The sequence below is a fragment of the Corvus hawaiiensis genome, chromosome 13 (assembly GCF_020740725.1).
Source record: "Corvus hawaiiensis isolate bCorHaw1 chromosome 13, bCorHaw1.pri.cur, whole genome shotgun sequence".
NCBI classification, from domain to species: Eukaryota; Metazoa; Chordata; class Aves; order Passeriformes; family Corvidae; genus Corvus; species Corvus hawaiiensis.
The window spans coordinates 318660-332627 of NC_063225.1; the positions used below are offsets into that span (position 1 = coordinate 318660).

The window sequence follows — 13968 nt, forward strand, 5'->3', positions numbered from 1 at the left end:
TCTCACGTTTTAGAGCAATATTGCACTGCTTAAGCTACAGCAGTGTCTGAAATCAGGCCTGCTTGCTCCAGCTGCCTTACTATGCAATTTCCTGACCAACAGGCAGTGCCTGGGATTCTTCCAATATTTCTGCTAGCATGAATTAGTGAAGAAAGAAGTCTAATTGATGTGCTGTACTCATCAGTAAGCAAATGCTATCAATAAAAAATTAGTTTAATGGGCAATTTGTGTGCTTTTTGCAGTGCTGCCACATTAATTGAAAACTAGCAGGAGAACAAGATGACATAGTCAGCGCCCATTAACCTGCTGGAATGAGAGCTATGTTGCTGATTGAGAATCATTAGCTTCTACCTGTGGTGACTCTTGCCAGTAAGAAGCAAAGATCTTAATAGAGCTTTTATTGCACTTGACTCTACAACACAGTAAATTCAGGTTGCTGATATTATGTGTAATTTCAGTGTCTAGTCAAACACTGTTTCAATACGTGCTCAGATTTTTGCCTTCTAAAGAGAAAAAAAATATGTTGAAAGATGAATGAGAGGAAAAAGGTTACTTTTTCTTGATGGCAGAGTGGTGGCTTAATATATGTAGGTAAATAAAGTTCCAGTATGATTCCTTCTAGATGTTGAATTTACAACATAAATTGCCATCAGTCACCACAGTCATCAAAATAAAGGCCAGCTGGATCACTGTGCTGTTTTTCTACTTTTTCTTCCTGTTTTCTATGATACCTATTTTATTCCCTATTGTCTCACATATCTATGCTTGTACTTCTGGGAGTCACACGTACCATTCATGTGGCTAACAGTGTCTATCTGGCTGCTACCCATCATAAAAAAAAAAATCTCATCTGAACCATGTAAGAACAGCTGTAATTGTCTCTCTTTTCTTTTCCTAATATGGACTCCATGAGGGGTGGAAGAATAAAATAATCATAAGAAAGAAGAGTGGATTATGTAACCTATTCAGTCAAGACTTCAAAGAGCTGCAATTACTGCAACAGAAGCAGTCTTTTTGTTGTATTTTGGTTTGGGTCGATAGTTGTTTTTCTATTCACACGAATTCCACATCTGGTAACTTAAAGCAGATTTCCTTGCTCAGGAACTGTGCAATTGTAATCTGTATCTTGAGAGTAAGACAGCCTAAGTCAGCATCTTTAGGGAAAAATGCCTACATTTATCTCATAAAAACTTGCATGCTTCCAGCAAGAGGTGCAATCACACCTGAATTCATTCTCTTTCTAAGTTTAGTGAGAAAGGTCTCGCTGGGGACTATGACTAGAGCAGACAGGTAACCACCTGTGTGATATCTTCTGGGCTGACACCCAAATTCCAGTATGAGTATATTCACCGTATTTAGAAAATCAAGACTATATTTTTGAAATATTATTTCTGTGCTCTAAAGGAATAGATATAAATAAATATTGAGAGCTAGAAAGAAATCTTCAGGGTTTATTAAGGGGATCATAGATGACAAAGCCACCATCATAAACCAGAAATGATAGACAAGTAGGATTGTTTATTGCTGTAGTGAAAGAGGATGCCAAAACGTTTCAGACAGTGGTACTTTAGGGAACTTAATCAGGTTTACATTGTGTAGAAATGCAGAAAGGCATATGTTCCTACTCCAGCATATGCCATCTATCCATACTTAAAAGGGTCAAAACTGCTTATCACTAACTGGGTATTAGAACTTTATACAATAGCTAACCTTAAAACAAATACGAACACTAAAAATTACATTCAGGCAAAATGAGCACCTCATTAGCAGAACCTTGAAACTCACGTGGCCTGATGAAGTGCAGATGCACTCTGGGGTCTGGATCATGGAGTATTAAAGCATAGTCAGTTTTGCATTTACAAACACAAACGTTTTAATTTGCAATATTATCATGAGACACGCAGTAGAAGTACTCTGCAACTAGATTCTCAAGCAAAAATTGCTTACACAATATTCCTCTGGGCAAAGTGATTACATTCAAATTCTCTCTCTGTCGTACAGTAGAAAATTGCTTTAGTATGAGACCTTTGTTACTAAATGCAATGTGATAATTCTATTTCCCAAATCAAGAAGCTGTACATTTTCTTCCAGCCACTAAAATTTTTCCAGAAGAAAAAGGTAATCTCATAAAAAGAAATAAAACCAACAGATAACAGTCCAAAAGAAAATCCCTCATGACAAATAGACTTAGAGTCTTCACTACTCTTCTCCCCAAAGTCTGAATGCTCTGAGACATGTCTGCAGATGAATCAGCACAACAATGTACATGAATATATATTCTTCTCCAAGTATTGCTTGAGATTGCTTTCATCACTGATTTCACTCCTAACTTAAATAGGCTGGGGCCTTCCCCTCAAACAGGCAGTGCTCATTATTGACATGTAACATTTTAAAATACAAAAGGATATGGGTATGGGGACAATGAAATCTTAGCTTTTATTTCTTGTGACTACCAATATTGAATTCACATTCTTATTTCATCTGCCTTCAGATACCTGATTTGCAGTCATCAACATCAAGGAAATTTGGGGGAAAAGGTATAGAAGAAAGCAAGAACAAAAAGAGGACAAGGCAAAATAGGTCATTTAAACTTAAAGTGGCTTGGTCAGAATTTTTGAGTAAGGACTCCTGAAAAATGTGTTGGAGTACTTGCCCAGCTCCATGTTACTTCCTTTTCATGAATATCTGTACATTGTGCTATTTACTGAGATAAAAATAAAGCATCTTCTTTGTAAAAAAATATAACCTATCAATTTCTGCCACTTTTAAGTAAAAAATATTTTATATACTCACATCCGTTATATTGCTATTTTTGCAGTGCTGAGTTTGACAACATCTGAATTTCTAAAACCAGTTTCAAACTTTTTCTGGAAAGTTTTGTAGTACTAGAATACATCAAGAGATGAAGAAAAACAAACTTCAAAATAATTTTACAGGTAAGGTTGTCTGTCAAAAATACAGCTATGCTGTATTGGGTCTACAGTTAAGAGAAGCCTAATGTTAAATAAGCCCTTTGTTTCTTAAGCAAATCGCTAATAACAGCCCTCCTTTGGCATTAATAGCTCTTAAGAATTCATTTCTGGTCAAAATTCTGAATTCATTTTGATACACACAGCATGAACAACTCTATAACTAACTTTTTGGTAAATATGCAATAACATTTTAAATCAACTTATAAAACTACAATACCAGGTTAAGTCAATAAATGACATAACTTAATCACAGAGGGCTAAAGAGAAACTAAACATGAAAACACAAATATTCTTGAAAGCCAACACATTAATTCCTCCATACGTAGTTTAGGTATACAACAGAGGAACTCTCAAGTTACATTAATTATTCTGTAGAACACCATGTAAATTCCTTGAAGGAAGATCATTGAAAATGTGTATATTACAAAATAAATCCTCTACCCTTCTCTTAGATGAACAATACAATAATTCACAGACCGCTATATAAAGTGAAAGACAAGCTCATTGCAATAGCAGGTGGTGTCATTATATCCTGCAATAAAAAGAAAACTTCACATTTTTATGTACCTTCATACTTACAATAAGACTTTTCTTTTTAGGAGGTAAAGAGATGCAAAAAAATGAGAGATGTTCTGATTAAAAATTCTATAATATTGGGTTTCTGTAAGACAAAAAGCCTGCGTTTTTTTATTTAGAGGACTCATTTGGAGTCCCCTGCTTTTCCACAGCTCCAGCAGAATATAGCCCTTTTCACCAGAAAACTTTTTGCTGGATAAATTGAGAATACATGACGGATCTCATGTCTCCAGGCCCCTGAGCTATACGGTGCTGTGTTCTAAGGTGTTCAGACAGCTACTTCAGAATGGACAGTGTAGTAATAGGTCTAAATACTGTTAAAAATGACTTCTACAAATTATTTGCATATACTATAGAAGCTCACTATAGCCACTGCTGTTGTTCCATAATTTCCGTAGTCCTAGAAAAGAGTACAGAGCTTGTGAAACCCTGTTCTACCATCCCAGTCACATCTGGAACACGGGAAGTCTTTCTGAACCTTGCTACATATCAGTATCATAACGATTAAGGAATGCATTAGCAGTAATAACAGTAACAGCTTATAAAATGCTCATATCTTAATTTGGCTGCAGATGAGAAGCACTTCGACTAGAATCAGATGGACAAAAATGATAACAAGAATTTTAAGTCAGGAATGGAAGAGAAATGGCAAATGAAATCGTGAAGGCTTGAAATTTGTTACTTCCCTCAAACATGGTGTTGACAGCAAGGCAGAAAGCGAGCCATGATAATACTTACGTCATAGCTTGATAAATATATTCAATTCCATAGCGCATTGCAAATTCATCCACAATTTCTTGTGCAGCATCATCGAAGTACACCTTCCAGGCCTCATCGCCTTTCACTTCGGGGATTTTCACCACACCGTTCGATTTAACTTCCGTCAAGTAATGGAAGAGATTCTAAAGGTAAGAAATGTTTCAAATAGGAAATTTTGGCTTTTAAGTAGCATTCTGAAAATATATCCTACATATAGTTATTAATTATATTTATTATAATGATTATATATTAATATATAAATATAATAATATATTAATTATATATATATTACATTTATATTAATATATTAATTGTTAGTCCATTTTTTAATTGTTTATTTTTCTGAAGACTGGATCAAACTAGTCAGCAGACTTGTGATTCAGCACACTATCTCCTTGATATAAAGTCCTGTCAGTTAACTGGCGAAGACTGCAACATAAAATAGTGCAGAGACTTTTTTATATGCCCTTGTTAATGAATGAAATTATGACGTTGTAATATTTGTGTTTCAATAATAATAATAATAATAATGTGTTTCAATTTTAATTGGATCTGCGACCAATAAATTTCAAATTCATTATTTAAGTCCTTAAGTTCCAGGGAGCTAACAGAAATCCCGCAGGTGCCTCTCAAGTTGTGCAAAGTGTGCAATAAAGTTTAGGTTTAGTAACCTTGGGAGGTTAACCTAGGGAGCCTAGCTCCCTATGTACCCACAAACTAAACAGCAGATTTTATTTCCTATTTTCAATGATTGAATAAAACTCCAAAACTTCAAAATACTTGGTTTTGCTAATTAGTCCAAAACTGTCTCTTGGATTATCTTAACGCATTTGAATGTTGTCATTTACTTCATAGGTCCAACATTTGCAATTTCAGATCAAAATCTATCAGCACAAACACCCTAAATATCCGATTTTACAAATGGTGAACAATGCGATTTTGTGGCTACCTGCTAGTGGTGAACTTTCAGCCTTATATCAGCCATCAGCTTTCAGAAACTACTTGTATTTTCAGAGTCGAATTTCTACATGGATCACTATTTGAAGGAAGAGTAATCAATTACAAAAAATCTCTCAGAAAACACACCGATTTATCAGTGATGATTTTTTTTTAATGTTGACAAAAGCAAACTAGATGAAAGGAAAATCAAATTTTATATTGTCTGTGCTTCTCCTTTTTCTCACTCTCCAAAGTACGAATTACTGTAAAAGAAAAGAAATCCTTTGCAGTATATTTCTGTAAAAAATAGAAATGTTTGTATATTCTTGATGTTAGCAATCATGTATGGATCATCCAAGTACTAAATCAAAAAACAGAACAGGGAGAGTTTATCTGGCTCAACCTCTTTTTCTAACACCCCCTGGCAGGAACAATCTGTTGGTCTTATGTTATTCTGCCTTTGTATCTGAACCCGGGATTTCATCAGCAACACAGAATGGGAAATCTAAAATAAATTTGTCCTGAAGTACAGCAGCAGTTACTTGTTTCAGTGTTCTAATGTTCTGTAGCCTTTTTTCCTTATCCATGCAACAACTGAGTAGTAACTTCTATACTGTAACTTCTCCAACATACCTCATGTAGACAGGTGTACTGCACATGATAGGGAGCAACTTTCTCCTCTCCTTCAATTTCAACATTGATTTTCAGTCTAATGGCACCAGAGACAGCCGACTTATCTGTTCGCTTTTCTGAAGAGTAGAAAAATAATACACTAGTAACTACCAAGAACACATGTACGTCATATGAAAAGCTTTCATAAATGATTCTAGTTTAATGTTTTTGATGCCAGGGAGTCCTGCTGTTGAAAACGAGAATGTTTTTTGGTACCTCACACATGGTTCAGGCCATGAAATAGAATATCTAACTATGAAGTAAAGAATCTTTCTTATTTCATCTCCCATATTCAAACAAGGCTGCATAGCAATTTACTTACTGCTTTCCCCTTTTCAATTGAAATAACTTTAATTTTCTACTTGATATCTGTACTAATTACTATTATTTTTCTTTAGTTATGAAGACTTTAGCAACAACCTGGACTACTGTGTCTGAGTGTGATGGGTTAATTCTGGCAGGTGCCCACCAAAGCTGCTCTGTCACTTCCCTTCCTCTGCTGGACAGGCCACAGAAAATGTAATGAAAGGCTCATGGGTCAAGAGAAGGACAGTGGAGAGATGACTCACCAGTTACTTCCACGGCCAAAACCAGACTTGACTTGGGGGAAGATAAATTTGTTACCAGTGAAATCAGATTAGGATAATGAAAAATAAACCCAAACCTTAGAACACACCTTTCCCTCACCCCTTCCTTCTTCACGGGTTTACTTCACTCCTGATTTTTGCTACCTCTTCCCTGCCAGTGGCACAGGGGGACAGGGATTGGGGGTTGTATCTTTCATTTTCAAGCCAACCTGTAATTTTTAGTATTTTAGAAGTCATATACTGGTATCAAAGCTAAATATTTTGAACTCAAGAAAGTTAAAGACAGTAAGATTCTACTTAAATTTGTCTTAAAAAATCAGTAAGAATCATACCTAAATTATACCATACATCCATTTCTCCACTCAGTGTTCTTACTTCAATGATTGTTTGCCCAAGGAAGTCATCTGATTCCTTTTTGAAATGCTGTTTTACTCTAGATTTGATATCATCATCTTCATCCCATACTCTCACTTTTATTCTATCTGTAGAGTTATGACATTCACTGGAAAAACAAAAAGAAAACACACATGGGCGACATATAAACTATATTACTTTGTAGTGCTGTCTAATTCATTGAACTCGATTTCCACACACTTGCTGAACTGCATCAAATGTCAAAGCATAAAGGACCTGCAACATCCAGAGGAATAAAAGACCATCCCAGATTGCCAGGGACAAAACTACAATCACTACATATATGAGAATTAGTATATATACAGAGAGAACAACTTGATTGAATTATATATACATAGAGATTGTATTTACGAATGTCAATATCTGCTCATTAAAATTATTAATTTAAAATGCATACTTCTTGATGCTATTATTTAACAAATATCTTAGGAAAGATACAGTTAGGTCAGGTTTATTTGTTTAGGAATGCTATGTAGTATGTACAGTAAACTACCAAGGTAGTAGTCTGGAATATAAATATAAATATAAAAAGCAAGAAAAAGTTAAAGAATATTTCCAGTGTGTGTCAGGAAGCTTTTGTTAAAAACCAAGAAGTATGCAAAAACACCCCAGCAAGACAAGAAAGGCCATGAGAAAAATCCAGGAAATTAAGTAGCTGCTTTTTTTAAAAGATATACATTAATGTTCTTCAAGACCTCCGTTCCCTCGTAAGGAGAAAGAGTAGGGACCCTGCCATGTTCCAAAAAATTTCTTGCAAATTTAAGTGGCTTACTAACCCCTCCTGGGTTGAGTGGATTTGAGAAACTGCTGGATGTATGAGGGAATGAGGTGGCCTCACTTGCAATCTGCACAGTACACAGTGGATAAAAATTTTTACTCCCAGCTGCATCCTGCATGTTATTTGCACAGAAATGGAAACGGAACTCTTATTACTGCTTATTCCTGTAAGGCACAACGAGGACTGTTTCCTATTCGTCAGTGATGGCTTTTGATGACTTGATTGGAACATCCCAACACTGCCTGCAGAGGTTTACATTAGTGAAAAACTTCCTGCTGACATTTGACTAGTACAGAGCTGGCATCAGTTAAATCCATGCCATACTTGTGCATTCATATTAAATATGTTTTTTAATATCCATTCACTAATATTTGATATATTACATATATTTGTTTATCTTTAAATAAGGCTTTAAAGTGTAACAGCAAATTTTCATCTTCAGCAGGGTCTTAGTTTGACACTTGACTAAAAGTTTTTACTTGAATTCTATTCTAAGCACTATCACTGCTCAGTGATCTGTCTCTGTTTCCAGTGTTAAAACAATAATACTCCAACTTATCTTCCAACCAGCACCCCTCAGGGGTATTCTAAGAATTAATTAGTGGTGGTAATGGGCTTTGGAAGAATAAAGTGCTGTAAATGGTATTATTACTGTCAAGGCCAATCAGACACTAAAAATAGCATGCACAGCTTTTACTCTGTCACACTGTGACATCATTCACTACCACAGAAAACCTTGTGTCTGTCTGTACACAAGATAGTAACTTTGCAGATAATTCTGGTAATTAAAATGCACACTGTTCTGTGATTAGCAAAGCTAATAAAGCTCAGTTTCCTTTTGTCTTATGACTGGCTTCCCTGGCACCCAACAAACCACAATCACCTTCTGAATCTTCTCCCATAGCTGGGGTTTTCATAAATTACCACTTCATGTGAACTCCTGGTGCCTGTTATGGGGAGAGCTCATACTGAGGACACTGTTAGGATCTCATGCTTCTCTGACCACGTATTTTCATAGAACATGACAGACATACTATTAAGCAATCTGTGAAATTTCTCTGACTGTTTGAAAAATTCAAAAGCTATTGGCAAGGACATACAAAATATAGGAAGATACAGATGGATCAAATAAACACTGCTGCCTTAAGGAACTAGGCTAAACACAGAAACCATTTAATTTTTTTGAAATGTAGCTCTGAGTTACTGCTTAACATTGCTAGAGTCCTGAATTGCATTTAGCTGTGTACCCAACAGAAATATTGGACGAGGGATTTCTATAGTGACATTGGGAGATGGTCCCTGGTGAGGTATTTATGTGAACCTCATCACCGTACCTGTGCTTTTAATACAAATCCTATTCCTGCTTTAATTCTCTGGCAGATGCGGCATGACGAGTCATTGTGTACTTCAGCACAAACACCATATTTTTATTCTCCTGAGACAACACAAATTTCCCTCTAATATACACTTAGCTGATTAAGAAATATTTATTCAGATGGTCAGGATGACTGTACTATTCCCTGATATCCTCAAGTTGTCCTCAAAATCCTTTTCTCTTTTAATCTCAGGTTAGTGAAACCTGGCACAACCAATGTGTTAACTCATGTTCATCTTTGTGTTGAAACTTTAGTACGGAGTCAGCTCTGCTGCGTTTGTAATGTTCCTGTGCAAGACCACAAAAATAGCATGGATTTGTGATTCAAAAACTGAAGAGTGTTTGTACAAGTGTTTCTCCTGGCCCGTCCTGCGGCAGTGTGACTGCAGGGAGATTTACTGCTAAAGTTACAGAACTGTCTCTGAATGATTCTACTTACCTGCCCAGACTCACAGAAACAGCCCTATGTAATGCCATGCATGTTCTGCTTTAGCCGCTGGTTACATCTGTGCAGAAGCTCTAGGTGGAATTCCTACTTCTGTTTACTCCAGAAAAATCAGCCCAGGGAATTAAAGCTAGACAACATGTGCTATTTTCAGCGTTCCTCTTCTAGCCACTCTACTTTATATGCTCAGTGAAAGCATTCACAGAAGTGTGATACAGGAAGATGAGAAATGAATTGTTCTCGAGCACACAGAGAATGAAGGTACTGATGCTTCTGAAGACTAGAAAAGTTGCAGTATATTCACAGATGCAAGACAGAAGAGACAGTTTTAATAATTTACCAACAATCTGGTGACACTATATTACTTCTGCATTTCCAGAATGCCACACAGACATGAAATAATGCTCACAGAACTCCAGCTTATTCTAATGGCTAGAGTAATAAAATTGTAATAAAGTATCTTTACAATAGTACCCCAATGTAAATTTAATACTAAATGCACTGGTGTGACCTGATTGTACATCTCCTCTAAGAGATCAGCACCCAGTGTTAAAATGACAACTAAGTGATACTGTGCTACCTTCAGTAAGTTGAAGAAGCTATTTATTGCTACTATTACCCTCAATTTTATTAATATTGCCATTACTGCAAACCAGAACCAGATCCATACCATTGCTATGAGAAGTCTGTCCACTTTGTTCTTAGGTGCTCAGACACATTTCCATGGTCCGCCAGGAAATCTCTTCCGGAACTTCATTAGCCCCACGGTTGGCAAACTTTTTCTGAAGTCTGATTTTAAACCTCTCTAAATGGAATTTGTGGCTATTACTTCTTGTTCTACTATAACAGTAAGCATGGAAAATAGATTATTCCTTTCCTCTTTGCAGGAGAAAGGATGTGTTTAAAGACATCCTTACCTCCACTACTTGTCTCTTCTCTAGTCTGGACAGTCCCAATTCTTTAGCAGTGTTGTCACAGGCCATGCTTTCTGATAAAGTAGAATGAGACTAATTATGCTTTTTCTTGCATTATTCTACTCTGTCATAACAAAAAGAGAGTTGGACAAAATTAATCTGGATTGACAGCAGTTTGGAAAAAAGACTCAGACGATGCATGCTGTACTGTGAACTGAAAAACATTGTCACTGAACAAACAACTTATCATTGGAATTGTTTCTTAGAGGTGTTCTCTCTTGATTTGGGCTGAGGCTGTGAGATACAGTTATTTTAATTAGCAGAATGTCTCAGAAACTTCACTGGTAATTGAAGAATTTTAAGAATGCATGAATCTAATAAACCAATGTGTGGATTTTATTACTCAATTGGTTTTATATATTATAATTCTCTGTTACATACTCATGCTTATGAGGCAATCCTTGAGTTATTTCAACAATTCTGGCAAAACTGTGCTTAGATATCACTGGAAACTAGAGCATCATTTAAGCAGCTAACCAATCATGTTATCTTCAGGTACAGTGAAGACCCTATTTTTTACAAGTCAGTTCAGCTGATCAAGAATGTATAAAATAACAGTACAAAGGGACTTTGGTGAAGTCCTCTTGGCCGCTGAACGTAAATATTGCTTTAAATGAATCCACTAATCATTTATTTCAGAATAAACAATGTGCGAGTACTACGCTTTAAAGTAATTCTAAGGAAAGAACATCCACAGCTGGATGACTGAAATCAGTTTGAGCAAATGTTTTCTTGCACTGAAGGCAGCAATATATATCCAGTGAAGGTATTCATCAGAGCCCTTATGCTGTCTTAGTGATAGCCAAAATAGGAAGGATAAATAATGCAAAATAATCAACCAGTTATTTAAAATACTTCTGTATTATACAATTTTATCTGAGGTTTTTATGAATGGTCAGAGGAAATGTGGTACCTGCAAAGTCAGCAGAGCAATTTGAAGATGTGTGCTTACCTAGACAACACTATCAGAAAAAAAATCAGATTTCTCTATTTCAGTAATGACCTGTTGAACATAGTTATTATAGTGTATCAATCTAAAGGTTTCTACAAAGCTGAAAATGATACAGCCAAAATATCTATTTTTGTAACTAAAAAAATGAAAATGCAGTCTGTTTTCCTGTATCAGATGCCACACTCAACCAGAAAGAGAAGGTGACAGCTGCAGGACTCTTCCTTTGCTCTGGCATTGGAAAAAACTCTCCTATCACTGATTTTTGTTGAAAAGAAACCCCAGAGCTTCTCTGTTATCTCATTTCTAATAACACCAGGAGAAAGCCCTCAGCACCTATAGTACATCCATTAAACGAACATCTGGTGGCCTAGTTACTTCTTTACCTCATGCACCAAAAAGCTCTATTTTAGTTATGCTTTATGAGGTCTTCTGTTAAAATCTATGCCACCATGCCACGGCCATTCAGCAGAGGGTCAGACTGTATCTTGTTAGAAACATTCTCTCACTGTTACCATACAACCATATCTGGGTTACCTGTGGTTCTAAGAACTAGAGCACTGCCCTCGCTCCATTTGCTATGACAGAGCAAATGCACAGTGGGGAGCCAATGTTTTTTCCAAGTCCTTGTTTTGAAACAGATGGGAAGATTTAAATGCATGTTTTTGTATAATAAGTAAGTATAAGATTGTAAGATTTTTGAGACATCCTATTTCTGCACTTCATCATTTAAAAGTTATAATGATGATTAATATTAGATTTTAAACAGGAATATCAAATATCACTAATAGAGCCTAATTTAAATATTTCCTGATTCAATTAGTTATATTGATTTACTTTAGATTTAATCTTCTGGTTAAACATTTTTAGTTTATTTACAATTTAGAAATTCTCATATACTTTAAGTTGAAATCCAAAGCATTAAATAAGTCAGGGAGATCATTTTAGAAAGCACAAGTGCTATAAAAATGTTGGAAAATGTTTTCAGTTCAAAGCAGTTACTCAGGAGTTTCATGCTATAGTAAGGTCTGGGGGAGAGGGGTATAAACGTTATTGCTAGGGCAGCAGATGATAGTAATACTTAGTGCTGAGAGAAAAAAAATACAGAATATTTTCAAGTTTTCAAGGATTTGATTGTAGCCCTGCTCACGCCTTTGAGAAAATACATTCAAAGCTTCCTACCAAATTTGCTGAATTGCTCATCCCATTTTTGACACTATGGGGCTCCTACAATTAAATGCAAGAAAGTAATTAATCTCCTACTTCTGGTCACTCAAAGTCATTCAGTGAGGTATGACACTTCAACTGTTACCAGAGTAACACAATTAACTCAAGAAGAAAACACTTCTGTATAGAGGAAGCTAGTAAAAAGTTTCTAGGTGTCTGTTTTTTCTGAATTAACTATTAGTTTCTAATACAAGTGTCTGAAACTGTGAAAGGGATGGGTATACATTGTTTAATACAGTAATAATTCCCTAGTACCTTTTCCAGACAAACAGAAGCAGCATCTTGGACCAAAACTCTTTCAAACCCACTACTGAAACAACAATGTCCTCCTCAATAAGGTAGCAGATTTTGGTCAAAAAACAGGGAAGTGCTAGATAATAAGAAGGTAACCTGTCATGTTATGACATTGCAGCCTCTTGAAGAAAACAGGGCTCTATTTCAAATGCCTGAACCCTCACAGAAGTTGTTTCCACAGTTTTTGTAGATAGGAATAGTGACAACTTATACCCTCTTTATAGGAGGAAAGGAATATGAGAATAACTAAACAATGCCATCATACCATACTCTCCACATCAGACTTTCAGACAATACTCAGTCTCCTAAAAGTATGGACATTACAAACACACCAACCCAGAGCCTGGAGCATACCAGTTACTACCAAATTCCCCAGTTACACCTTGGAGAATCACGATGTCAAATACACACATTTACCTTGCATGGCCAATATCTGACACATAGGAAGGCATTTCTACTGACAATACTTAGTATGTAAGGTTGAAGTATGAAAACTGTTACTTAACTTCCCTTAAAGATTAGAATACTTAGACCCCACCAACAGATCCCCAAAAAGACTTAATTATAAGCTGCGTGGTCATTATAAGATAAAGCCACAATAAACTTTGATGCTCTCTCCATTCAGAACTTGCCAATTTCATAATGCTGTGAATACATACAGTACAGACAAAACATACTTTCAAATTAACCCAATATTTCGTTTGGTAGAGTTCTATTACCTAAATGTAGGTTAAAAAAATCAATATCAACAGTATTTTCTATACTTACAAATAGAATTTTTCATCCCATACTGGATTCAAGTTTCCAAAAATAGTTTTTGTTCTTCGCTTGTTTTTGCCAACTTGCACAGTAACATAGGGGTCACTTGAACCAGTTTTGTCCTTAGCCTGTAAGCCCTGAGCACAAAGAACTGCGACAAAAGGAGAGAAACGTGCTTTAGCCCTCATAGCCTTTATTGCCAAGAAGGAAATGAGAAGGACAACAGCAACAGGAAACAAAGCCCTCAA

The 13968-nt window shown here is 35.9% G+C and overlaps 1 protein-coding gene across 6 annotated transcripts in view; it reads right to left on the reverse strand.

Annotated features, from left to right (window-relative positions):
* Positions 1-13968, reverse strand: part of UNC13C (unc-13 homolog C) — a 125166-nt gene that overhangs the window by 69735 nt on the left and 41463 nt on the right. For all 6 annotated transcript variants that reach the window (XM_048317430.1, XM_048317432.1, XM_048317431.1 and 3 more), the window contains 4 exons: positions 13730-13871; positions 6838-7007; positions 5880-5995; positions 4287-4450 (listed from right to left, as the gene is read on the reverse strand). In XM_048317430.1, the coding sequence (XP_048173387.1) occupies positions 4287-4450; positions 5880-5995; positions 6838-7007; positions 13730-13871 (592 nt within the window). The remainder of the gene's footprint in view (positions 1-4286; positions 4451-5879; positions 5996-6837; positions 7008-13729; positions 13872-13968) is intronic.